Source organism: Naegleria gruberi (genome assembly GCF_000004985.1).
Source record: "Naegleria gruberi genomic scaffold NAEGRscaffold_65, whole genome shotgun sequence".
In the NCBI taxonomy this organism is placed as follows: domain Eukaryota; phylum Heterolobosea; class Eutetramitea; order Acrasida; family Naegleriidae; genus Naegleria; species Naegleria gruberi.
In genome coordinates this window covers 198367-224574 of record NW_003163262.1, presented here as the reverse complement: position 1 = coordinate 224574, position 26208 = coordinate 198367, and the positions used below count along the sequence as shown (strand labels likewise).

Sequence of the window (26208 nt, the reverse complement as noted above, 5' to 3'; positions counted from 1 at the left end):
TGTTTTGAAAAAGTTAAATAACAATGATATCTCCATAATTCATTATCTATTGACATTTCATACCATCTTTTACATACACTACTAACACTTGTAGATAAATCACTTGGTGTTAGATAGGAATAAATTTTATAAATACACAATTCATCTAATTGCATTTTTTTTTAAATGATATGAACTTTGGAAGTGCTAATTTGAAATTGATTGTAATCATGTTTTATTGGTGTTTTTCTCCAGTTTAGAAAAAATTGTTTTGATTTTAAGATTGATTCTCTTCAAATGATTGAAAATTAAAATGTGTTCAAATTAACAATAAAATATTCTTTTACAAAATTATTATTAATCATCAATACTTTATTTATACAAATCACTCTAAATGATGATGAATTAAGAAAATAAAAAAAAAATGGCTACTAAGGCAAAGTTAAATCGTCCTTTCAGTGTTTTTGTTCATAGTGAGCAAGATATGAATCAGTGTGATGAGGTATATATTGCTGATACAGAAAATCATTGTATTAGAAAAATAATTAATGGTAATATTATTACTATTGCAGGTACAGGTGAAGCAGGATTTAATGGTGATAATATTAAGGCAACACAAGCTACAATTAATAAACCTGTATGTGTTATTGTTAATCATAGGAATGGAAATGTATATTTCTCAGATTTGGGAAATAATAGAATTAGAAAAATTGATAATAATGGAATAATATCAACCATTGTTGGATGTGGAGATTATGGACTTGTAGGTGATGGTAATTTAGCAATTAATTCTTTTTTAAATTCACCACGTGGAATATGTTTATCAAATGATGGAAATTATTTATATATTGCTGATAGAGATAATCATGCAATTAGAAAAGTTTCATTAAATGATGATGATGATAATGGTTTAATAGAAACTATTGTAGGAAATGGTTCAAGTGGAGAAAGTGAAAATGGTTCATTAGCCTTAAATTCACAAATTAACTGTCCATATGGAATTGCAATATCAAAAGATGATGAATTATACTTTTCAGAATTTTCTAATCATACCATAAGAAAGATTGATAAAAATGGTAAATTATGGAAAGTTGCAGGTATTGATGGTAAGAATGGTAATAATGAATATGATCATCATGCTTTTAACAATTTACTCAATTACCCTGCTTATATTTGTTTTGATAATAATAATAATTTATATATTGCAGATAGAGATAATAATTCAATTAGAAAAATTGATTTAAAAACAGGATTAATTAATACAGCAGTGGTCAAAGAATTAAATTCACCACTTGGTTGTTTTGTAACAATTAATAATATATTATATATTGCTGATACTGATAATCATCAAATTAAAATGATAGATTTAAATAATGAAATAATTACAATAACAGCAGGAACAGGTGAAGAAGGATACAGTGGAGATTATATACTTCCAACAAATTTAAATATTTAACCATTTAATTTAAATATATTGACAATAAGAGGATTAGAAAACATTTTAAATGTTTGTGATAAAACTGTTGTTGAAATTCTATAAAATTTTCGAGTTTCTTTTTTTTTGAAATTGCAATAGAGATTATTCCTCTTTAAATTTCTATTTTCTTGTCATTTCCTCATCATCAATTTCTTCCAAATCTTCTTCTTCTTCCTTATCACTGTTAAGTGAATCTAAATCATCTGATAATCTTGTACTTGAATCATCATTATCTGTTTTTGAAATATTCTTCTTCGTTCCTTCTTCATTATCATTATTATCATTATTATCATCTCTATTATCATCTCTATTATCATTCCTATCCTTATCATCCTTATCATCCTTATTATCATTCTTATTTAATAAATTAATTGATTTTAAAATATGATAATGTTTAAAACATTCTAAATGATTATTTCTTTTTAACCATGGTTTATAAAATTCCTTTCTAATAGATTTACGTGAATGTTGAATTGGATCTGGATATTTCATTAATTGATACATTTCAGAATTAGTTTGATCAAACATTTCAAAAAGTAAATCAATAAAAAAAGGATTATATAAACCAGTACGTGTCATTCTATGAATTTTAAATATTTCAATTGCTTGTTCAACATTTTCAATAATTTTCTTTTTTAATAAATAATAACAAATTACAAAACCAGTTCTATTTAAACCATGTGTACAATGAATTAAAATATATTTAGTAGGATTATTAGAAATATATAAATCAATATCATTTACAATTGTATCCATTTGTTCTGTAAATAATTTTACATTTAAATTCTTATTTAAATCATGAATATTCATATAATATGATAAATATTTCATATTTAAAGGTAAATCATTCTTTTTATAAAATTCAACACAACATAAATCAATTATTAATCCAATATCTTGTTCATATTTGGTATTAAAATGTTCTTGTATTAATGAAATGGATGAATTATTTGGATATTTAAAATATTGTGGACTTAATGGACATTTAAGTGGAATAAATTTAGTATTGGGTATTAATTCTCCAAATAAGGGTGTTACTTGTGGCCAACCTTTGGGAATTTTACGATACTTCTTAGAATTGGAAAAATAATTTCTAATTACATTTTGACTTGAATTATTTAAATTATTATCTAAATTATTATTATCTAAATTATTATTATTTAAATTATTATTTAAATTATTATCTAAATTATTATTATTGGTGGAAGAGGAGGTGGTAGTATTATTATTATTATTATCATTGGTGGTATTTAAATTATCTGATGATGATGATGTATTTGAAGATGATAGTTGATTAATATAATCTGTTACATTCCGTATGGCAAATGGATATTTTGAAATATAATTTTCATTATTATAATAGTTTCCTCCTCCTGTTGAATATGATGATGATGATGTATTAGTATTGTTATTAGATGATCCATTATTATCATCATTAGATGATGAATTTGTACTATTATTTGTGTAAGAAGAAGAATCGGAGTAGTTTTGATATTTTTGTTTCTTGTAATTTCGTCTCCTATATGATGATGATCCACTTCTTGAATTTCCATAATTATTATAACCACCATCATGATGGTATGATCTCTTTTCACTACTACTACGATGATGATGACTATTATTACTATCACTCATGATGATGAAATAGTTCTTTTAGTGTAACGGCTTTTTTTTGAATATTTTGAATCTAATAGACTCTCCTGAGATATCGAGATTACAAGTTAGGAGCCGAATTATTCTAGTGTAGGGAGTAGTTTGATGTACTTTAATCTAGTTGTTATCTTAGAGTCATTTTGTATTATTTATAAGAACATCAGTTGTTTGTTGTATGAAGAGAATGATTTTCAAAGCCTAAAAAAAGAAGTAACATAATGGAGGGTATCAAGTTTTCAGTCTCACAACTAGATTCCTTGAAGCAATTTGTAAAGGTTTGTTGTATTTATATATTTCATTTCATTATAAGCGTAACTAATATAATAATAGTATATTAAATACAATCCTAGAGTTTTGGATGATAGTGAAGAGTTAGCTTTCTTTAAGGATTTTCTGATTAATGATTGTGGAGCAACCAAATTCGTTTCAACTCCTTTTGTAAATAATGTATCATCACCTTCATCATCAACAATAATTAATTCATCATCGGAACAAGAACAATTCAAAGAGGAACTACAAGAAGAAGAGGAACCTGAAGGATTTTTAATTAAGGAAGTAAAAACTAAATCACTGATTTTGGAAATTGATGATCAACAAGTCACTAATGATAAAAAGGAGAACAAACCTCCAGTTGAGGAAAAGAATGTAATGAAGGAAATGACCAATGTTAGAGAGTCTACGGCAATTAATAATGGTTATGTAGAGGAAACTTCTAACTCACCAAAGATTCCTCTCATTTCTGAACCAACAGCAACTAAGGAGAAAATAATTGAACCTGAAAAGGAGACTGTACTCACAAACAGTGATTCAAAATATATGAGTATAATGAACATGTCAGATTCAACATCAAATGTAAAGGAAAAGGATATGAAAGTGGCCAATGAATGTACAAAGAAAGGAAATGACCTTTTCAAAAAGAATGAATATCAATTAGCTGCAATTTATTATGGAAAAGCAATTGAATGTTCAAATGGAGAATCTGCAATGACATTTATTAAGAGAGCTGAATGTTTAGCAATGATGAACAAACCATTGAGTGTGAGGAGAGATTGTGATCAAGCAATTAAACTCAATCCAGATGCTGGAAAAGCTTACAATTTGAGAGGAAAAGCTTTATTAGCTCTTGGGAAGGTTGATTTGGCAAAGAAGGATTTGGAAATGTTTAAACAGTTAAATAGTGATATTTCTAATATGGATAAGGTTGATAAATTAATTGATCAAATTAATGATATCAGAAGTGTGGAAAAGAAGGAGGAAAACCCAACTACTACTACTTCTAATACAGCTACTACTAAACAAAGTACTCCACCCCAACAACAACAATCAAGCACAACCTATTCACAAACAACTCAAAAATCTTCTACAACATCATCTTCCACTAGTTCAAATAGTTCTTCTAAACCAACCAATAGTAACAGTTCTAATAATGGTAGTGCTTCCACATCTGGACATGTCCCAAACTTTGTCAATCCACATGTAATGAAACTTGTTTCTGGAGATGAATATTTAATGAGAGGATTTCAAAATCCAAGACTTGTAAATGCAATTAATGAAATTGCTATGAATCCATCAGCCTTCTTGAAATATAATCATGACATTGAGGTTGTAACAATGTTTAAAAAGTTTACAGAAATTATAGGAAAGGCAAATAAATAAGTATTTATTCTGATAGGCTTAAACTTTCATCTTAAACTCTCGTGTGTGTTTTAATCGTTCTAACGTAGCACCCAAGTTGCTTTGTATGTCCTTTTCAATGATAGAGGTGAATGTGGAGGTAAAATAAAATAATACTCTTGAATTTCGTCTTGTTGCTGCTGTTTCTAAAAGACTCTCTTTGCTCCATTGGACTATCTTTGAATCCTCTATCACGCCTATCTCCCCGAACCATTTCTTCAAATTTGTTTTAGAATTTTTCGAGATTGAAACCTCATATTTTGAAAATGTTGAGAAAAAATCTCGATTGACCTCTTTTAGCTTTTCAAAAACTTCTCTTTCGTCCACCATTTCTCTTATTTCCTGTATCTTTTCATGTAAAACGACATTTTCAAAAGTCAGCTCTCTTTTTGCATATTGCTTCAACAATTCAAACAAACGTGGAATGATGAGCACTTCATTCAATGAAGCATTTGATATTTTCCTGAAATTATTAATAAACTCTATCGCACAAGCTAATCCTCCCATTGAGAAAATAAAAAAAATTGGTTGTAGAACAATAACATTAACCTGCCAGATAACGCTGAAGGGTGTCAGAATAAATCCAAAAGATAGGTTAACCACAACAGTCAAAAAGGCACTCAAATACTCCTTTCTTAAGTGGAGCGGATCATCAAAATCAAAAAAGTTGATAATTGATTTTCTCCTCTTAATATGCAAACAAAATTGAATAAAAGGTATTACATATTGCAATAAAATATTCATAATAAAAAAAAAAATTATAATAGCAATAATAACAATACGTCTATCTTTGAGGTTGAGAAAAATCGGACATGCCATTCCAAAGAAGGCCAATAATATAAACCCAATAAATAACAACTCTGAGGTAAATATTTTCCAAAGCCTAATGGTAAATCTGTTTACCACTTTTTCAAGATATTCAGTTAAATTGACTAAAATACTGTTTCTTAATACTACAGGAGTGTATAATGAGAATAAAATCAATAAAATTTCATAGTCACCTAAACCAGACTCAAACAGTCCATAATTTTGATTATATTTGAACTTGAAATAAATTTGATAAATTCTCAAACATAACATTAAAAATGGAAAAACACAAGGTGTATATAATCTCATTTTCGTTGACCTTTTCTTGATACATATTAAGCCTAAACAAAAAAATATGATATTCAATGCTAATGAAACAAAATAACAAACTGTTACATCAATTCTCAGTTTCACTGATTGACCAAAAACAAAGCAATAATAGTTTGTGCATTCAATATCAACTCCTTTGTTAAAGTTAGAAGGACCCGATACCATATAATTATTTCCTTTGCCATACCAACTATCAGATATTTTGTATAAAACAAAATCATTTCCAATCGTAATATCAGACGCGCTTTCAATGTTTGTAATGATGGGGCTTATAATTGGAAGTCCAGATTCATCTATCTCATTAAACTTGTTAATTCCCCATCCGTACACATTGTTAACAGCTTTTACAAAACACATTTGATCACCACAATACATTCTTTCTGCATTTTCCACAGATATTTTTGTTGGTATTCCAATACAAATACTAGAAATACCTGTTCCTAGAAGAGATTGTTCATTATAACCCCAAGAATAAACATGTCCCTTTGATGTTACTTCATAACTGGTTGAATCTCCTGCACAAATACTAATAATGGTAAAATCATTATTATCGATTGAGATAAGGATTGGACGCTCGATGAATGCTTTAGGATTTGATGCACAGGCACCCTTAATATTCCCTCCCTCTCCATATTGATTTTTACCCCAAAAATACAATCTTTTCATATCTTGTGAAACTGCAAGATTGTGACTGTGGCCACAGGATATACTTTTGATTTTGTCATTATTGGGAAAAACAACTACAGTTGGTGTCTTCTTAATAGCGTCGGCGAGTGTTCCCCATTCATAAACCTTACCATCAGTACTAAGGGCTAGTGAATGTGAATAACCCCCACATGCATCTAAAATATTTTCTAGAACAAAATTATGAACAGTTGGATGGAGAATGTCAGAATTCTTCCCATTTCCTAATTGATATTGGTTTCCTCTACCCCATAAATATAGTCTATTTGAAGCGGAGATACCAAGTGCAAACTTTCCTTTTGTTGGTCTCAGTTTTCTCAATATTGGCATCACACCTTCAGAGGGATTCATCTTAATAATCTTTGGATTGGTTAAGGAATCGTCTTGTGAAGGGTTTTCTCTCCAGAATAAAAAGTGGTCATCCATTCTTCCCCACCCATCTTTTAAATATATATAGTCAAAGTAACATTTGGAAAACTTACATAACGTATTTTGATTTGTATATTCTATTATCCAATTAGTGTGTTTTGCTACTGATGTGTGTAAATCCTTCTGGCCAGGTTGCAAACATGTTTTCTTTTCATAAGCAGTGGTAGCACTAACCACACCAGTAACTATTTTGGACTTGTCATTAGCTACATAAAATACTGGACTTCCAGAATCACCTGGACAAGAAATACTTTTTTCGTTCCATGCACAAAATTGACCACTACTTTCATTTGGTGTACAATGCAAAAAATTTTCATCAGTAATAGGGCAAGTCTTATAATCTTGAATAATCTCTGTTGTTTTGAACAGTTTTTGTGAATGAGGAGAGTTTTCATTTCTAATACCCCATCCAGCAAAAGTAACGCTCGCACCCACAGTGGGACCATTAGTGTCTAATAAAGCTGGTGAAACTGTACCGTCAAATATTAATTCATTACCAGCTCCAAGATCAACAATTCTTAGATCGGAGAATAAACATTTTCCTTTCGCATCGAATGTAGGTGGCACATACTGATCCCTATGAAAAGGTGTTTTTCTTTGTTGTAATGGAGCGTCCAGAATATTAGAACCAGCACCCACTATAATATCTTCACATTCTTTGGCAAACCAAAAACAATGGGCAGCGGTAAGAATAAAGCGTTCATTCAAAATACTTCCTCCACACAAATCATTTGGTATCTTTAAACTCACAATGAAAGGAATGTGTTCATTTACTGGTTCCCCATTATAAATCTTGAGAGAACCATGAACAATAGAAATGAGAAATGCACAAATCAACCACAAAGTGATTGGTTTCATTTTTTTGACATATGAATGAATGAGAATGAAGACAACAAGAATAAGGAATTGGTATTGTTTTCTTTTTTGCAAACGTTATTAAAAGTATCGGATTTCCTGGTTAAATAGTTATTTACAAGATGGGATTTTTTCTTTTCAATTTGTCATCACGTTTCTCAGAAACGTTATTAATTCTATTGTAAAAAATGTCCAAACAACAAACCATTGATGAGCATCTTAAAGACATTCATATTAGCAAAGAAATAATCAGTACATGTGCCATACTTTCTGATTGTTGTTACTCACAAGACCCTGTTGAACATATTGGCAATTATTCTGGTTGCAATGTAATAGTTGATCAACTTGTTAAATCAACTGACATGAATATTCACCCCTTTCTAATGGCTGAATCATCAGATCCCAAAATTTTGTACGTAGCATTCAAGGGTAGTGAAACTGTTTCAGACATTTTGGCAAATTTAAATTGCTTTCCGACCTCTTTGGAGGAAAGCAATGGATCTTACCATAGAGGCTTTAGTGCAAAAATAAGTGCTATGCAAATGAATTTTTTCATTGATTATTTAGATAAAGGCTACAAGGTAGTATTTTGCGGACATTCAATTGGTAAGTGTTGTCTCCTCCAATGTAAATTATGACATAACTAATTCAGGAGGTTCTCTAGCTGGATTGGCTGCTATTAGAGTGCTCCACTCAAAGCCTAAAAAGAAAGAACATGTCTATTGTGTGGGATTTGGAGCTCCACTTTTTGCATCTAGTGTGGTCAAGGAAGAAATTTCCAAATACTCAAAACAATTTCTATGGTTTCTCTACGAAAAAGATTTGGTACAACCTTGTTTACTAGCACTTCAACAAATAGCAAACTATTCTGAAAAACCTACCAAACACTCATCTCCTATCAAGGTAGATCAAGTTAATTTTGTAAAGTTGTTGGTGGATGGAGTTTCCACTTTTGATACTCTAGTTGACTCGTTTAAACAGATTTCAGATTACGTAAACGATGATTTGTTCACTTTCTCTGGATTATTTTGGAAATTAGTTACAATGGCTACTCCCAAGCTAAAGTCAAACTTCCCGACAATAGCAACCAAAATAATTGAATGGTTAACATACTCAAAGATTGGAGTATTCTATACATTCAGTACTAGTGAAATTGTCTCTTTCAATGTAGATGCGATTAGTGCATCAACAGGTGAGATTACTGATACTACCTTTTTAGAAAGGAGTAAAATGATTAGTTACATCAATGCGTTTCATTCCCTCTTTGTAATATCAACACCCAACCATAGAAAAGTTAAAAGTATGATGTTTGATATTTGTGAGATCGAACCTTGCCTTACAAGAATTGCTTCTATCAATGAAAACAGCAAGATGATTGAGAAACAATTAGGTAAATCTACTTATTTTGTTTCAGATATGAAAGATCGTTCATTTAAAATCCACATTTCAGATAGAAATGGTATTTTCAAAACAATTTTAAATATGACCAGCTCTAAAACCAATATCTCCATTTCAACGCCAGTAATTAACTCTGATAATATATGTTTTACAATCAAATCAGACGAAAAACTTGAGGACAGTATAAGCATTCAGTTTGAGGTGAATTATTGGTTTGGAAAAACATCATTTGTGTTCGCAGTATACTTTGCTAGACCTAGCCCAAATAGTAAACAAGAAGTGGTAGTTTCCAGTATGGATCCAGTTAACCTATTGTTTATGGTTGTGAAGCATCTTCACACTGGCAGATTGTCAAAAAGTTCCTTAAGTTCGGATTACCTAAAAAAGATGCTTGATATTGATTTCACAACTCTTCAAGATGAAGATTTTGATATTGACAAAGGTACACTTTTGATGAAAATAGATAATTTCATTCAAAAGATATCCTCCTCGGAAGACAGCTCACTGCTTTCCTATGCACTGTATGGAATTATTGGCCTAGTTGGATTGGGAGTGGCAGCTTACGGTTCTTTCCATTTGTATAAGTATCTCTCAATAAGTTCAATACCAAGGGCAGGTAATTCACTAAGAGGTGCAAGCGAAAGTATTGGAAAAGGCTTGAGCATAAAGAGTATTCTTACCACCATGTGTGTTGGAATTGGTTCTTCAAGTTATATCAATCTAGCCATCTCTCAAAAACATTCACACACCATCCAATCATATCTTGATCTTTGCAAGAGATTATTCTATTTAACAAAAGAAAATTTGTCACCATTTCAACAACAAATTGTGAATTACCGATTGATAGAAGAAACGATTGAAAAAAATTCATTACATTTGAAAGCAAATGAAAAGAATACTAATGCTGTTACCATGATAAGCCGCTTTAATGAAATCCGAAAGGAACTTACCAAACAAAAAGTCACTATTGCAATTCATGCAGAAAATGATATTGCTGAAGTACTCGTAAATTTCATTCAATTATCACCTCTTGGCGATCTTTGTTCAGTGGATGTTATATCAGACACATCAAGGAAAGTAAAACTGTCCTTTTATGACCTCATTATTTTGATTGTAGAAGAAGATAGAATGTATGAGGAGGAATGGAACATAATGGCTGCCAGTTTGGCTCTCTTAATAGAGGGAGTTGATGATTGTTTGGTATGTGTCAGCAAAAGCCAGTCCAAAATCTTTGATTTTCACTGGAAGCACAAGCTAGAAGCATTCCAATCTAGTCCATCAATGGCAATGGAGATAGATGCGAAACACTTTGGTTCAGATTTTGAAATTATTTATTCCTACATTTTGGACAGATTTTCAGAAGAAACGTGCAACAAGAACAAGTTGTCATTCATTTCCATACAATTCGATTGCGAACAATTTAAACAAAGCTTTAAAGTTCCTCTAAGAAACAAAGGGGACATACTGACTTTTTGCCAAAAATTTAGTAATGTAGATTGTATTTATGATGAATTGTCCATGGATTTATTAAGTGAAAAAGACGAGCTGAAAGCTGGTGGGATGTATGTTGTATCAACAAAAAAACACCACCAAGAAATTTTGCAAAAATTAGCTAAACCTATTTCAATATCAGAAAGCAGCATTAAGTTGTAAATTGAAAATACTTTTCGTTTAATTATTTCTAGTATTCAAAAGTATGGCAAATAAAAATGTCAAAAGTTAATGATGAACTAGATTGTAATGAAATTATTCCACGATTATTTCTCGGAAGTGAAGATGCTGCCTATGCAGATATCAATATATTAAAAGGAGAACCCTATAAATTCACTCATATTTGTGTATGTGGTTTCGGGCTCATTAAGAAACATGAGAAAACATCTCAAATTGAATATTATCATATCAAGGCTGTCGATTTACCAGTTTATAACATTACAAAAGATGTTAAATCATGTGCAGAGTTTATTGACAATGCACTGAATGGAGATGAAAATAATAGAGTACTTGTTCATGTAGGTTTGTTCTGATTAAAATTCAAATAGAAATATATTAACTACAAACAATATCTAAATAATCATCATTGTAATTATATTAAATTATATTAAATTATTATTAAAAGTGTTCAAGAGGAGTGAGTAGAAGTGCCTCCATAGTAACAGCCTACTTGATGTTGAAGAAGGGAATGACATTTGAAGAAGCATACTATGGTAATGTAAAGAAGAAACGTTCCATTGTTTGTCTCAATCAAGGATTTGCAGAACAATTAAAAGGCTTGTAAATTATACTACTAAAGAACCATATGAATATTGTGGTGATGTAATCAAAATTGAAACAAGCCATCCATCACTCTCATTATCACTGTTGTTGGTTTGTCTCATAGCAACGTTGATGATGTTGGTGTACAACAAGCAGATTAATTACCATCATGATACCACAATGAACCCTTTATCCGTAAATCATCATTGATTCCAATATTTCAGCAACAATATTTGCGCAATCAGGCATGTTCACAACAAAATGATTGATGGTGATGAGATTGCCAGTAGGGAACAATTGTGTTTTCTTCCTCTTGTTGCAAAGTTTTTTAGCGGGTTTTTCCAAGTGAAAGAAGAAAACTTTGTTGTTAAAAAAACGAATCACAAAAATATTAGCGAACAAGTTGTTTGCCGCGCTTTTTGATTTTTTCAAAAGTAAAAAAACGATAAAGATTACCATCGCTCCGGTTTTCGTCATCACACAGCAGTAATTTATATAGAGTCATCATCATTTTGAGTCGACACTATAGTAGAAATTTTTATATTTGAGATTATTCAGTCTTTTTGAAAGTATTTGATTTTTCACGTTAAATCGTGTAGTATAATGAAATGATGTTATCAGTTCAAGAAATGGATATCAAGTCAATAGAGGATGCAGCAAACTTATTGATTTCACTCACCAAAAAGAGGAAATTAGAGGAAAGCTATGAGTCATCGGAAGAATACTCATCTAATGAATCATCAGAGGGAGAACACTCAGATGGAGAAGAAGAAGTTTCATATGATGATAATTATAGGAGTAGTACAAGTAGTAGCACCAATAATAATAATAATAATAATATATCGAGAGTGAAGAATGAGAATACTAAAAAACGAAAAACCAAACCATTTAATTCTGGAGATTCTGGTAATTATCTGGTTCAGATTACCAATAGAAAGGGATTTGAAGAAAATACCCTTCTGACCAATATTCTCAATATTGAAATCGATTGGAGAGAAGAAAAGACCATATACATGATTATTGATATTAAATTCAGAGATGAAACCGTACAACAAATTACCACTCATATTGAATCATCCGATGGGAAACTACAATCATGCAAACGTTTCAGAAATTCTGTTGAAACTTTCTATGAACAAACAAGTAGAAAGGGTGGTAAATCTCAAAATGAATTATCCCAAGCTGAAATTTGTTTCCAATTCACAGATAGTTCCTTTACACGAGCCTACTCAAAGAAGGTCAAAGTTGAAAAGAGCAAGAATAATAGAGGAGGTTCAAAACCACACGGATTTGTTGATATCACAGATAGTCTAATTGGAAAGATGGCATTCAGTAGCAATCCATACCCTACAGAAGAGTAGTATTAATCCACTTTTATCATTGATAATTTTCCTTTTCATACCCTTCATACCCAATAATTCCCAAATTTGATTTCATCATGAACCTTCCTCTACAAAAAGTTCCACGCTCTTTATTCAACAACAAACCCTACTACAATCATCATCATCATCTTGTACTTCCTTGTATTGTATCACTTAACTTATATAATAATCTATTGAAGATGAATAAATTATTACTAGGACACTTTATTAAAATGTTCATTTCTCGTGACATGTTGTCCAAAGGAGGTAAAGATTAAATAACACCTACTAAATATTAACATTGGGAATCTAATTATTGAACAACAATTAGCCATTTGTGTTGAAGTTAGTTATGAGAGTTTCAGCAAGGTTGGATAAACGTATGAAAAATAATAGGTATCAACATATAGAAAGAGCTAGTTTTCAGTTACTAACATGAAATCGGGTGTGGTATAGTGGTAGCATTCCAGACTGTCACTCTGGCGACCCGGGTTCAATTCCCGGCACTCGAGATTAATTTTTAGCTTTATCTTTTAGTTTTGAGTATTAATTTTTCAATCATATGAAGAAATATATGTACTATACACAGGTACCAAATTTCAAAATTTCATCTCTTAAAACCATAGAAAGAATAATCTCAGTTTAGACACTTTTTTTTTTCCATGTAATTCTGTTAAATGAGCCAATCTACATATTCACAAATATTCCATTCACAACCCATGGCTGGTAAGAATAGGGGTTCCCGAGTGGTCAAAGGGCAAGCTTCGCTATTTCAAATCCCACCTTCTGCAGATTTTATTTCCATATTTTTCGATTGAAATATATTTCCTAATACGTTTTTATCACAATCTGCAAAGTTGGTATTCAGATGAAAATTTCATCAATTATTCCCCTATGAATATAATATTTATTAACAATTTTTAATTGAATTAATAGAACGGTTTCTGCTATTTCAAAATCTCGAGAATAATAATTGAGAATCTCAAATTGTGTATTCTCACTCATCATCACATTGTAACTCGTGATAATTGTTTCCCTTCAGTTCCATAAATTAAAAAAAATGTCAAACTTTGTTGATCTACCATCCGAGTTGCAAATTGAAATATTTTCCAATCTCTCTGTTAAACATTTAAAAAACATTCTTTCTATTAACAAATCAACTCATGAGCAATTGGTTCAATCAGAAACTTTTTGGAGAACCTTGATCAAGAATTATTCGAAATTGTTAGGAAGTGATTCTAGAGTTGAAAAATCAGTACAAGAATTATTAGAAATTGCAGAAATCAAGAAAAAATTCATTGAATTGATAGAAATGAAAAAGAGAAACACTGAAGAATTCCAAATGACATCTCTGAAATTAAAATACATGTTGAGAGAATTAGAAATGGATCAGAGAGAAATGCAAGCACGAAATGAAAGTGTTTTGCTATTAGGAGGAACCATCAGCGATCAGCTCAATATTGGAATGGAAAGAATGAAACAAGAATGTGAAAATGTGAAAAAGGAAAAGGAAGAAATTGAAGAAAAGTTAAGGAAATTGATTATTGATTAATACAATTTCAAATAAATATTTAACAAAATATCCTTCCATGCCAGAAGAATGAAAAATACAAAATTTATGTACAAGGATTATCTCGTGCTGCATCTTCATTGTCTTCATCATCTTCATTCTTATCGAACATGTACTCGAATGCACAATCTATCTTAACCGTTTTCCATTTAGAACGCAGTGATATATATATGCTTGCAATTGTTTTTCTGTTAATCGTTCACCTTCAGGCAAGTTTTGTCCTTCGAGTTGTTTCAATTCAATTGTTTGTAATGAGATGGCATCACTAATTTCATTTGAACATTTCTTATCTTCCTCAGCAACTAATGTAATTCCAAATTCCTCAACTTGTCTTTTTTTGTTCGTTTCTCCCAAGCTTTTATCAACTATTACATCCTCTTGTTGCTCTCTGTCAAAGTCTCCTTCAAAGTTTAAATGAGTTGAATTAATGTCTTTAAAAAACCAAGGAAGAGTTCCTTTCTTGTTATTACCTGACATTTCGAATAATTATTTCAAATTCTTAAAGTGCGAACAGACAAAGTGGACATTTCAGTTTCCAGCGCCTCTATTGTGCTATGAGTTTGAGAGAAACATTTTTCTCTTTTTTCTCAACTTTAATTATAAATTATATAAAATAATAATTTGTAAATAAAAAACATAAGTATTTTGTTGAATAAATGAATAGTTTAGTATGAATAAGGTTGAAAATTGAATACAATCCAAACATAGGTGAATGATCCAACAATAACACAAAACGAGACAAACATGATAATGATTTGAATAATGAATCCCAACCATTTCTTTTCCTTCTTAATCATACATAAAATTGTAATGAATGCAAATGAAGTGATCAAGTAAGCAATTGTAATGCAAATAAAATAACCTCTTGAAATGGAAATTATTTTGAATGCCATGACAATTCCACACAATCCTTCAAATATAGCAAGTAATATTAAATAACCAATGAGTAGAAATATGGCATTCAATCTATAAACATGTTCTTGATTAACTAAATTGTTGTCACCTGTCTCTTCATTATTCACCTGTTCTTGATTCGAATTGTTTTGAGGAGTATAACTCATGTCAAGTTTAGAATTAAATAAAGTTTGCTTGATGGTGTGTAAGTGCTTTCTCAGTTTTACAGAGATTGTCTCTTTGAAAGTAATCATCTCTTGATTCGATTTCTTCTTTCCATTCTTTTTTTCCTTAATCCATAAAAGTAATTTTTCACCAAGAGTAATTTTAGGAACATTCGAATACAGAGCTCTATAGAATGGCATTATAAATTCCAATAAAGAAAGTAAAAGTAATGAAGAAATCAATGGTTGAAAGAAATTGAAAATATTCCACTTTCCAAATGTCTTTTCATACTTTACAATAATTGGAATTAAATAAAGTAAATGTGATAAAAGTGTTAATACTGAAATAGTTAACATTCTTCCAAGTGATTTCGTATTTCTAATTAAATCTAAAGCAATATCTGCAACATTTTGTAAAATATTGATTAGAATGAGTGGAAGAAATGGTTGAATAAAATATGAATAAACAACACCCAAATCAAATCTCTTCAATTCTATTAGTGAAGTCAATCCTTCAACCATCAATTCACTCACTAGACAATATTCTGAATCGTAATTTAAACAAATATTCGAAAGTTTCATGTTAAATTTTTCACAATTTTCAAAATCCCACATTCCTGTTTTGTAACATAATTCAGGACATGCCAATTCAATGACATGTTTCATATTATCATTCATACTTCTATTTAAATTCGAAACTGTTAGAAACATATTAGATTGAAATATTGATCCTCTCAAATTCAATGATTTTCCATCATAAACAGTACAATTCAATGATTTTCCACATTCATTATAAATAATTGAAGCAGCTCCACAATCAGCTTCATCGACAGTTGACAGAGCAGCAGAAAATAATGAACCACCAATTAATACACAAATAAACATCCATAAACAAGCTAATAAATATACGAAATTAGTTAATTTTCTCTCATTTGAAATTAAAGTAATTAATTGACAGCAAATAATCTTTTTATATTCATCTTTTACTCTTGATGGATATTTTTCAATGAATGAATTATTTCCTAAATTAATAAAAAGAGTTTCTTCTGAATCAGGAGTTTCATGATTATCAGTACTATGAGAATTAGTTTGTGAAAAATTTAGATCGTTATTGGGTGAATTAAGATTTGTTTGTATTTCGTCTTGATTATTCTCATTCCGATCATTATTAGAAAGTAAATGTTGTGATTCACCTTCCTCATTGTTTGACATTTTTTTTAAAGAGATTCTTACAATCTTCCAAAACATTTCCATTTCATATTTTGAAATTGATTTCACACCACCTAATAATATATTTAATTGAATAAAAATTATATTAATTTAATAAAAAAAATGAGTAAACCAAGTAGTGATAATAATAATTTCATCACATTCAGAGCAGCAACGGAACAAGATGGACCACAAATTCTAGAAATGGTCACTCAAATTCTTACTAAATATGGTCTTAAACAAATTCAAGATCCTTCCGATAATATTGATGATGATTTATTAAATATTGAAAAGTATTACTTTACAAATAATGGTTATTTAGAAATAGTTGAATTAAATTCCAATTCTTCATCCATTGAATCAAAAATTATTGCCAGTTGTGGAATTTATAAATTATCCGAAAGTAAATGTGAATTGAGAAAAATGTATTTGAGAGAGGAATATAGAGGAAAGGGATTAGGTAGAAAATTATTGGAAAGAGCCATAGAAAAAGCTAAGGAAATGAATTATAAACAAATGGAATTGGAAACTGCTTCTGTTTTAGTGGAGGCACTTGCATTGTATGAAAAATTTGGATTTTCAAGAGTTATTGATTGTGAGGATAAACATTTATGTTCAAGATGTGATATTATTATGATTAAGGATTTAGTTTAATGAAAAATATTTTCTTTTTTTTATATGTAAATCTTCTTAAAAATGTTATTTTAAAACCAATCATTTAAATCCAAAAAGGAATTGTTCAATCAGCAAAAAAATTTCATGGCTCGCCACGTTACCGTCTCGGGAGGAATCGAACCTCCGTCAATGGATTCAAAGTCCACTATGCTACCATTACACCACGAGACGAGCACATTCATTATAAAAGTATTTCACATTTCACTACCTCTTTCATTTAAGCTTGTATCAAAAAGTCATCTATTGTTGCTTAAAATTATGATGAATTCTTGGAATACATGATAAACAATGTTATGATTCAAATAATTTCAAACTAGGAAAATAATAAAAATTAATGGCGTTTCATTTTAGGTACAATATTTCAATATATTATTGTGATTGAGCTCCACACCAACTTCCAATCAATCCACTAGCAACAGTATATGCAATCAGAGAAATCCATTCTCCAAATTCATCATCCGAAGTAAACATCATCATACCCAAACTATTCAATGTAATTGCACATGTACATCCCAATCCAGTTGGCCATCCGATTCCCCATTCCCATTGATAGGCAGCACTAAAGAAAAAACCCAAAGATGCACTCGTCACTGGACAAATTAGTAATGGAGATTGTTTGAAATATTTACATGCTAATAGGAATGTTGGTGCTGATAAAACAAACCCACAAATTAAACCAAAAAGAAATACATCACTAGACTTGGCGCGAGACATTTTTTATAGTGGATATCCAACCAAATTGAATACTTTCTATCCAAACAAAATTTCAGACGCAGACTGCAGGATTCGAACCTACGAAGGTTTCCCCAACAGATTTCAAGTCTGTCGCCTTAACCACTCGGCCAAGTCTGCTACGAGAGTTGCCTTAAACATCCAAAAATTGTGCAAAGTGGAGAAGAAAAGTTATTGTTGCGGCCTTGTTATTAAAAAATATCATGATGTGAATTGATTGGTTAGAGTACGAATAAGTTCCAATTGTTACATTTTCAAGAATTTAGAAGAATGCTTTTTCTTCCTAATCTGAAGATTTTTTATTAGTTTCGGTAGTATACTAAAATTTTCATCACACACAAAAAGAATGCCTCCAAGAACTGGAAAAAAGCGAGCCACTAAATATGTTGACTATTCATCAGATGAATCCGTCGATTCAGTGTTGAGTGATGTTGATGACTCTGTAACATCATCGGAAGAGAAAGTAAATGAATCACCACAACCACTACGTGCTCCTAAAAAGAAATTAAAAAAGAGTACAGAAGAAAGAATTAAAGAAGTAGTTGGGGATGATTCACAAAATGTTGAAGAAGAGGGAAATGATGATAATATGGTTGATGAGGATGGTGAGCAATCAGTATCTGTTATTGGTATTTTTAATACTAAACGTTTATTGGATGCTAGAAGTAAAAAAGTCAAAAGAATGGATTGGGTAAGTTTTTATTCTAAAGCCTTGATATTAATTGATTTTATTGGATAGGAACAAGGATTTTTCTATTTACCTAAATTTGATTGTTATTTACCTAGACATATTCTCCACATGATACTTGAATATGTTCCTCCATTTCCATACTTTTTAAATATTAGATGTATTTCACAACAGTGGTTAGATGATTTTGATACAGTCATTTGTCAAAATGTGAAGGAACTTGACTTGATTCAAAGAAATGATATCGATTATGAATTAGTGAAATATAATTTCCCTTGGTATGATTCATATTGTGATATTAGAACAAATAATGATTGCATTAGATTATTGGCACTTTTATTCCCAAATGTTGAAAAGTTAATTGTACCAGGTTTTGGTACCAGAGTTAATGTACCAAATAACATGTTGACTCTTTTTCACAAATTACAAACTATGGAGATATTTTATGTTGGCCCACTCACTGTGGATACTCGTAGAAATTATCCTTTAGAAATGAATATCACTTACAGACAAGATATTACAAATATTCAATCCATTACTAATAAGAAATATTTGACTCAATTTAGCTCTATTGTCAAGGCAATGAATATAGATAACTCAACACTTATAACAGTAACAAATTGCCTTATTCCTGAAAATGTAATTAATTTATTCAAATACCTTGTTAAGGAACAACACTTCTCTCTTAAGAGATTGAACATTCTATTATTACCAGGACCTCTTTATAGCAAAGCATTGATTGACTTTATTTTAGAAGAGAATGTAAAACATGTGGAAAGAGGCTATGGTACACCTCTACTTGCTTCTTACTCTCAAATTCTTTATATAGAAAATGATGAAATCATTGATTACATGTATGAAAAACAATTTTTCAAAAATCTACTATCTCCAATGGATATTGATTGGAATATTATTTCTCAAGTATTATCTCGTACTTCCAGTCCTAAAATGTTTAAAATATTATTTGAACAATCTAATTTTCCACTTGTATGTGATGAAGAAATCAATCCATTATTATTGTTCATTAAGAGAAGTAAATCCACTCATCAACCAGAAATTATTGAATTTTTATGTACTCTTAATCCATCTATTATTACATTAGGTGATGTAAAAGGTATTGTGAATGGAGATGAAATGAATTTAAACATTTTACATTCATATTTGACAGGTGCTAGCAATAATGAATACACTATTGATGAAAATATTATTTCATCCTTGATTAAGGCTGGTTGTGATGTCAAGTTTGTTTGTCCAACAACAGGAAATAATCTCATTCATATACATCCTTGTTCTCCATGTAAGTAGTTTATTCTTTTTTTAAATATTTAACACTCCTGATAGCTCTTATTGATGCAGTACCAGTAGAATATTTTCAAATGAAAAATAATAAGGGTTATAATCCTTTAGAACGTTTAATCAAAAGAATTGAAATTGAAAGAAATATTGAGAATAATGAATTATTAACCACAATTGATGCATTTGGAAAAGCGTATTCAAAATATGGTTTATCAATTAATGAATTGAAATTTGAAAAGAATCAAAACTTGCTGCACAAATTAATCAATTTGTGCTCTAAAGCAAGAGGAATAGTTAGCAAATTAATCCAGTTAGGAGTTGATGCTAATGCTATTGATGAAGATGAAAATCTTCCTTTGTTTTACTTTTTAGGTCACTTTAACTCAGATACTGACGTTACAGCACTTATTGACTCAATTTCAGAAGAAACATTGACAAAACGCTATAACAACAAAAGCTTCCTTACCAACGTAATAGAAAGACTCGATTCAGATGAACCAAATTCACATTTCTATTTTGGCTGTGATGAAAAGATTTCTACACTTGATTTACTAGAAAATCTACTTGTTAGAGGATGTAATTTAAATGAGACTCTTTCAGAATTGTCTGATACATATTATGAGAAGGGTAATCTTGATCGCAACAGAGCTTTATTGTTAATGCAACTATTTAATTCTATTATCAATCCAAACTTGGAAAACTTAAGAACAATCTTCAAATATTTTGATAATTTTGAAGATACACTGACCAAGATTTGTATTGTTAAGGGTACTCCCATTTCACCACTCTTATATTTATTATCATTGTGCTCCCATCATAGACATAATTCCCATTCTGATATTCATGAAATCTTCTACTCAGATAATCCTCTCATCCCTGCAAAACTACTGGAAAATATTATTGATATTCCAAACAAAAAAACAGATGCACTCTATTACTCAGTCATTTCAAGCAAATCCTCCGAGGCATTAGATTTTTCATATTTAAAAGGTATTCTTGGTATTAAACTTGATCACTCCCTAACAGCATTTCGGTACCAACCACCAAATTTTACAGATATTGCCACAATTATTGCTTCATTCAGACATGAAGATGAATTTTATGGCAATCTTAATATTGTCCAACTAGCAGTAATTATGGAAACCACTGAAATTCTTAAACAAATTCATCAAATCTTCTCCGATGAATCTTCTCTTAGTATTTTAGATAATCTCTATAGTGAGCCATTCAAAGATGGTACATCCATTTTGGATGAGTTGGCAAAAAGAGGACTTTTTGATGCAGGAAATATGTATATTACCACAAAACAAGAATGGAGTATCAAACATTTTCGGTTAGCATTTGAATCAAACCATTTTAACATTTGTTATTTTATTATTTCTGATAATTCATATACACATGACTTTACAAAGGAAGAGATTTTGCAAATACTAATTGGTGTAATTGTTGAAAGAAAACATAGATTTGGGAATAAGGATGGACAAATTGAAATGGCAGAAACAATTGCATCTCTTTTTTCTGATTTAACTCTTGAGGAGAGGTTTAAGATGTTTAGTACACGTTTCAAGATTGCTATAAACAATGAAGAAAAAATTAAAGACACACCAAACTGTTGCCACAATAATGGTTGGCTAAACATTTTAGAGGAAACTGTGTTTCAAGCCAAGTTAGCTTGGTCCAAACAAAACACTCCAAGGAAACAAAACCACAAGCACCACCACTTCAGTCTATTAGATATATGCTATTGGAAAGGATTAATGTATCTATTGTTTTATATTGTACTTGAAGATACAACAGGAAGAAAGAAAAAGAATATTCTCATTAATTCAGATTTGAGCAAAGATATTTTGATTCCTTGGATTACAACCAAATGTGACGATACAGGAAAAACTCTTATTCACTTTGCATGTCAAAAACCTAATTACTATCCCGACAAAGATGTCATAGTGAAAGATTTGATTAATTATCTTTCAACAGTTAACAGACAAGATGCACTAAATGCTCAAGACAATGAACTGAAAACAGCAGCCTTTTATGCTTTAGAATCACGCAGCTGTGATTTTATTTTCGAAGTAATAGATCTATCTCTAAAAAATAATAAGGGTGAAACTGTTCAAGATCTTATGAGTGATGATAACAAGATTCAGTATGCAAAATTCTTTGAAAAGAAGGAAACATCAAAAAAGGAAACTACCACTCGAAGAAGAAAGAAACAAGAAAGTTTTGATGATACTAGTAGTGATGAAGAAGAGAAACCACGAAAGACACGATCATCAACCAGAAATAAGAAATAGCCAAGTTAAGATAAAAATTATATTATTATTTATCTGAAACTTCTTGAGATGTCTTAAAAATCATCCCTTATATATCTAAGAATTTGTTTTCCCATTGCCAATAAAAAAATTATTACGCTCGCCACGTTTACCGTCTCGGGAGGAATCGAACCTCCGTCAATGGATTCAAAGTCCACTATGCTACCATTACACCACGAGACGAGCACATTCATTATAAAAGTATTTCACATTTACCTACCTCCTCCAATTAAGGTTCTTTTATTTATAAATGATTGAGACAGCATTGACAAAGTCATCAGTTTGCTTAAAATAATTATGCACTTCTATCAATGATTGAACAACTTCATGTTCACACTTTTCAAATAAATCAACTGGTAAAATATCAAGAATCTGATAATCATCTTCCTTATTATTAAACTGATCTATTTGATGAATCAAATCATCATAATTAATTTGATTCATGTTAATTCCCATATCATAATTCATATCCATACATTCTAATAATTCAAATGCAACTTGTTGTTTCATATATTCAACTTCCTTAAGAAACTTTTCATTCTGATTGACTTGTTTCAAAGTAAGAGCATTTGGCTTTTCTATTAATTCGCCTCCCTTTAGAATATCTTGAGTAATTTCGAATGTTCTCATTTGTAATTCCAAGGATCTTTTACAGAGCTGTGAATAATCTCTGGTTTTGGATATGAAATTGAATTGACGTTCTCTACCTGCACTCATACAGAATTTTTCAAACAAAGGTCTTAGGTTTTGACTCTCCATTGTTTCGAATAGTAAAATAGTATTTGCTTTGAAAAGTTTCTTTTCATCTTTGCTTGAACTAATCAACCCAATTAGGAAAATTAAAACAGCAAATGGAATGACAAGGGCTATCGAAGCACAAATCAAAACTAAACATGCAATGAGTGTACTTCTGGCTAAATTATGAGAATCCCAACATAATTGTATCAATTGACCAAGAAAATGATCAAAATTATTCGTATTTTCTTTTTCACTAATAATAAATGCTTCAGATTCTAATAATTTTTGAGCTGCTAACAATTCAGTAGTATTCACTGAATTTGTCATTGATCCAGAATTTGTTGAATTTCTTGATGGTTGTGGATTTACTGGACTAGTTCCATTACCTGTTGGAGGTTGACCACCACCACCTCCTGTACTTGAAGAACTAATCAAATTCAATACAGTTTCCCATAACTTTGAATTAGGTACTGTTGTAAAATTCGAATCAACAATCGAATTTAACATTTTCAATTCATTTGGTGGCAAAATCTTTGTAAAATTTTTCAAATCATTTAACAAAGTTGATTTTGAAGAGGTGTAAAATGATCTGACAACTGAGGAAGGTACATATCCATAGATATTATAGGATACTTCTCTCACTCTAGAACCCATTGTTGTATGCATGTTAGTGGCCTCAGTTACAAGTGACATTACGTCAACAACTTTGACTGATTGATAACTGACATTTGAAGCTATTGATAAACCAATGATTGCTAATAGAGATGCAATATTAAGAAGTAGGGCTAACATGGATAAACAAGAAATACAACTAAATTGAGTTGAACAACAAGTACTTGTTTTTCTATCCAAGCCAAACATTACCTTTTTTAGAAATTTGTTTTTTGATTTGGAAATTTGTGGATGGCTTATTGGTTCTTCTATTTGATTATCTATTGGTTGATTGAATGCCATATCATCGAAAATATCTGCAATTACACTGTCATTGTCATCTTCATGAGGATTTGAGGTGGCATCTGACAGAACTCCACTAATATCTACATTCTTTTCTATCAATTCAATGTTTGTTGTAGATGGAGATATGACATTAAGACTTATTGGCTGTGGACTAGCAGTTGTACTTGATTCTGACATTTTTTTGAGTAGTGACAACAGTTGAACTCCAAGTCTACGAGGACTTATTTGTCCGGCATTATCCATTACTTCGCTTAACGCAGTTATTGATTCCTCTCCACCAACTATCTATTTGTAATAAATTCGGCAACAATCAAATCTAACAAAGTTTAACGTCACTAATCAAATAATTAATAAAGTTAGACTTGCCTAACAGTTTATAGACCTTCTGTTTAAAAAACAAGTTTAATATCTTGTATCAATACCTTTCATGTAGCTCTTTACCAAAATCTTATTATAATTGCCGATTAAGAATTGGATTGCGTCCATGCTTTACATCATTCTGTCATCTCTCAATAATAATGTCATATCAGATGCAAATTATTCTATTAAACAAATTAAAAAACAAAGAAAAAATGTCATCATTTGATAAGATATCTACTCAACCACTTGACAAGTCAACTGCCACCTGTCAACAAGAAGTAAAACCTCCTCAACATATTAAAAGTACAATTACAAGTATCAAGTCACCAAAATCTAATACTACTAAAATATCCAAATCCATAAATAGCAAGTCATTTGTTAGTACCATCCAAATAAGGACATGTTTTGGTACAGTATTAGAATGTGATTGTGTAAGATTATTATTATTATTAGGAATGATAATTAATATTATTTCTTTTATTGTAATTGGAAGTATGACTATTTATTCATATACAGTTGTGAATAAACCAATTATGGAAACTCTAGTTTCGTATAATGATATGAGTTATCAATATCAATTAACAACTAATGATATTAATTTAGGTGTAATTGGTTCACATAATGCAAGTATTCATGATTGGGTAACTAGAAAGGATATATTTAAACAAAGTATTGGAAAATTACTAAATTTGGTAGATTCTGATATTTCCAATACAATTCAAAATGAATATAATATAACTGCTCAGAATATTTCCTTATTAAATTTACATCAAGAAATAGTAGATATATTTTTGGAGGGAAATTTATCAGCTGCTTCTTCATTACTCCTGTCAGCAAATGTGAATTCTGCCATACGTCAATTTGCAAATGGTTGGAATTACATGTTAACTAAAATCAAAGCAAACATTCAAAATAATTTAAATATTTCTCAACAAGCTTCCACTACAAGTTTAACAATTATTGGAGTTTGTTTGTTAATAGCAATTCCAATTGTGGTATTGACATTTACTTTAATGATTAAAAAGGATATTTCAATGAGTAGAAAATTGAGAAAAACACAAATAGTACTAGTTTTGAATACTATGAATGATACACTTTCTAGAAAATCATTTAAAAATTATTTGGTCAATTCAAAAAGTGCAAAATTCCATCATTTATTGGAATTGATTCAAAGATTTAAGGAAATTTCAAATACTTTGGCATATGTTTCCAAGTTGATTGCTAATAACAATAATAGTAGTGTAAATACATCTCTAAATGGTTCACTTAATAGTTTGACTGATGACAGTGACACTTCAAGTATGTCATCATCAATTGTTGATTTGAATACAAGTACTTCAACAAGTTCTATGATTACTTATAATACTTTACAATCAATAGAACAAGAAGAAATTAATTTAAAGCAAGAACTGAATCAGATAGTAATAGAAATTACCAAATTGATTTCTTCTCACAAGGAATATTCGCAACTTTGTAAATTATCAGAAGAATCTATTGGAAAGGTAATTCAACCATCAATATTTGATGAATTGGAAAAGTATCTTGCCGAAAAACTTATTCGAAAACATGACAATTTTAAATCACATCATGATATTCCACTTCAAACAAGATATGAAATGTTGAGAAATTTCAGATTTGACTTTAAAAGACAATACAATAGATTTAAATAAAGGTAATTATTGTAATTGAGTGATGGAAAGGTAATAGAGGTGA

General features: G+C 30.2%; 14 protein-coding genes and 4 non-coding genes across 18 annotated transcripts; 9 read left to right on the top strand and 9 right to left on the bottom strand.

Moving 5' to 3' along the window:
* Positions 1-403: 403 nt before the first annotated feature.
* On the top strand, positions 404-1435 carry NAEGRDRAFT_74006 (uncharacterized protein; the record flags this gene model as incomplete). Its single annotated transcript, XM_002671019.1, has 1 exon — positions 404-1435. The coding sequence occupies one exon, from the start codon at positions 404-406 to the stop codon at positions 1433-1435; it is 1032 nt and encodes a 343-aa protein (XP_002671065.1).
* Positions 1436-1576: 141 nt separating this feature from the next.
* On the bottom strand, positions 1577-3091 carry NAEGRDRAFT_74005 (uncharacterized protein; the record flags this gene model as incomplete). Its single annotated transcript, XM_002670975.1, has 1 exon — positions 1577-3091. One exon carries the CDS (start codon positions 3089-3091, stop codon positions 1577-1579), a length of 1515 nt encoding a protein of 504 aa, XP_002671021.1.
* A 236-nt stretch (positions 3092-3327) lies between these two features.
* On the top strand, positions 3328-4765 carry NAEGRDRAFT_74004 (uncharacterized protein; the record flags this gene model as incomplete). The annotated part of the gene is made up of 2 exons (XM_002671018.1): positions 3328-3384; positions 3440-4765. 2 exons carry the CDS (start codon positions 3328-3330, stop codon positions 4763-4765), a joined length of 1383 nt encoding a protein of 460 aa, XP_002671064.1.
* A 322-nt stretch (positions 4766-5087) lies between these two features.
* Positions 5088-7891, bottom strand: NAEGRDRAFT_74003 (uncharacterized protein; the record flags this gene model as incomplete). The annotated part of the gene is made up of 4 exons (XM_002670974.1): positions 5088-5125; positions 5725-5827; positions 5981-7044; positions 7087-7891. The coding sequence occupies 4 exons, from the start codon at positions 7889-7891 to the stop codon at positions 5088-5090; spliced, it is 2010 nt and encodes a 669-aa protein (XP_002671020.1).
* A 185-nt stretch (positions 7892-8076) lies between these two features.
* On the top strand, positions 8077-11561 carry NAEGRDRAFT_74002 (uncharacterized protein; the record flags this gene model as incomplete). Its single annotated transcript, XM_002671017.1, has 4 exons — positions 8077-8494; positions 8541-10486; positions 10972-11295; positions 11403-11561. 4 exons carry the CDS (start codon positions 8077-8079, stop codon positions 11559-11561), a joined length of 2847 nt encoding a protein of 948 aa, XP_002671063.1.
* A 586-nt stretch (positions 11562-12147) lies between these two features.
* NAEGRDRAFT_74001 (uncharacterized protein) lies at positions 12148-12900 on the top strand (the record flags this gene model as incomplete). The annotated part of the gene is made up of 1 exon (XM_002671016.1): positions 12148-12900. One exon carries the CDS (start codon positions 12148-12150, stop codon positions 12898-12900), a length of 753 nt encoding a protein of 250 aa, XP_002671062.1.
* Positions 12901-13341: 441 nt separating this feature from the next.
* NAEGRDRAFT_t682 lies at positions 13342-13412 on the top strand. The gene has a single exon. It is a non-coding gene; the product is annotated as a tRNA-Asp (tRNA).
* Positions 13413-13960: 548 nt separating this feature from the next.
* Positions 13961-14452, top strand: NAEGRDRAFT_74000 (uncharacterized protein; the record flags this gene model as incomplete). The annotated part of the gene is made up of 1 exon (XM_002671015.1): positions 13961-14452. One exon carries the CDS (start codon positions 13961-13963, stop codon positions 14450-14452), a length of 492 nt encoding a protein of 163 aa, XP_002671061.1.
* Positions 14453-14599: 147 nt separating this feature from the next.
* On the bottom strand, positions 14600-14947 carry NAEGRDRAFT_73999 (uncharacterized protein; the record flags this gene model as incomplete). Its single annotated transcript, XM_002670973.1, has 1 exon — positions 14600-14947. One exon carries the CDS (start codon positions 14945-14947, stop codon positions 14600-14602), a length of 348 nt encoding a protein of 115 aa, XP_002671019.1.
* Positions 14948-15135: 188 nt separating this feature from the next.
* NAEGRDRAFT_73998 (uncharacterized protein) lies at positions 15136-16740 on the bottom strand (the record flags this gene model as incomplete). Its single annotated transcript, XM_002670972.1, has 1 exon — positions 15136-16740. One exon carries the CDS (start codon positions 16738-16740, stop codon positions 15136-15138), a length of 1605 nt encoding a protein of 534 aa, XP_002671018.1.
* A 120-nt stretch (positions 16741-16860) lies between these two features.
* On the top strand, positions 16861-17391 carry NAEGRDRAFT_73997 (acetyltransferase; the record flags this gene model as incomplete). Its single annotated transcript, XM_002671014.1, has 1 exon — positions 16861-17391. One exon carries the CDS (start codon positions 16861-16863, stop codon positions 17389-17391), a length of 531 nt encoding a protein of 176 aa, XP_002671060.1.
* Positions 17392-17512: 121 nt separating this feature from the next.
* On the bottom strand, positions 17513-17583 carry NAEGRDRAFT_t681. The gene has a single exon. It is a non-coding gene; the product is annotated as a tRNA-Gln (tRNA).
* Positions 17584-17781: 198 nt separating this feature from the next.
* On the bottom strand, positions 17782-18126 carry NAEGRDRAFT_73996 (uncharacterized protein; the record flags this gene model as incomplete). The annotated part of the gene is made up of 1 exon (XM_002670971.1): positions 17782-18126. One exon carries the CDS (start codon positions 18124-18126, stop codon positions 17782-17784), a length of 345 nt encoding a protein of 114 aa, XP_002671017.1.
* Positions 18127-18183: 57 nt separating this feature from the next.
* On the bottom strand, positions 18184-18264 carry NAEGRDRAFT_t680. The gene has a single exon. It is a non-coding gene; the product is annotated as a tRNA-Ser (tRNA).
* Positions 18265-18490: 226 nt separating this feature from the next.
* Positions 18491-22422, top strand: NAEGRDRAFT_73995 (uncharacterized protein; the record flags this gene model as incomplete). Its single annotated transcript, XM_002671013.1, has 3 exons — positions 18491-18835; positions 18884-20129; positions 20174-22422. The coding sequence occupies 3 exons, from the start codon at positions 18491-18493 to the stop codon at positions 22420-22422; spliced, it is 3840 nt and encodes a 1279-aa protein (XP_002671059.1).
* Positions 22423-22552: 130 nt separating this feature from the next.
* NAEGRDRAFT_t679 lies at positions 22553-22623 on the bottom strand. The gene has a single exon. It is a non-coding gene; the product is annotated as a tRNA-Gln (tRNA).
* Positions 22624-22680: 57 nt separating this feature from the next.
* NAEGRDRAFT_73994 (uncharacterized protein) lies at positions 22681-24312 on the bottom strand (the record flags this gene model as incomplete). Its single annotated transcript, XM_002670970.1, has 1 exon — positions 22681-24312. One exon carries the CDS (start codon positions 24310-24312, stop codon positions 22681-22683), a length of 1632 nt encoding a protein of 543 aa, XP_002671016.1.
* Positions 24313-24707: 395 nt separating this feature from the next.
* Positions 24708-26165, top strand: NAEGRDRAFT_73993 (uncharacterized protein; the record flags this gene model as incomplete). The annotated part of the gene is made up of 1 exon (XM_002671012.1): positions 24708-26165. The coding sequence occupies one exon, from the start codon at positions 24708-24710 to the stop codon at positions 26163-26165; it is 1458 nt and encodes a 485-aa protein (XP_002671058.1).
* Between the last annotated feature and the right edge of the window lie 43 nt (positions 26166-26208).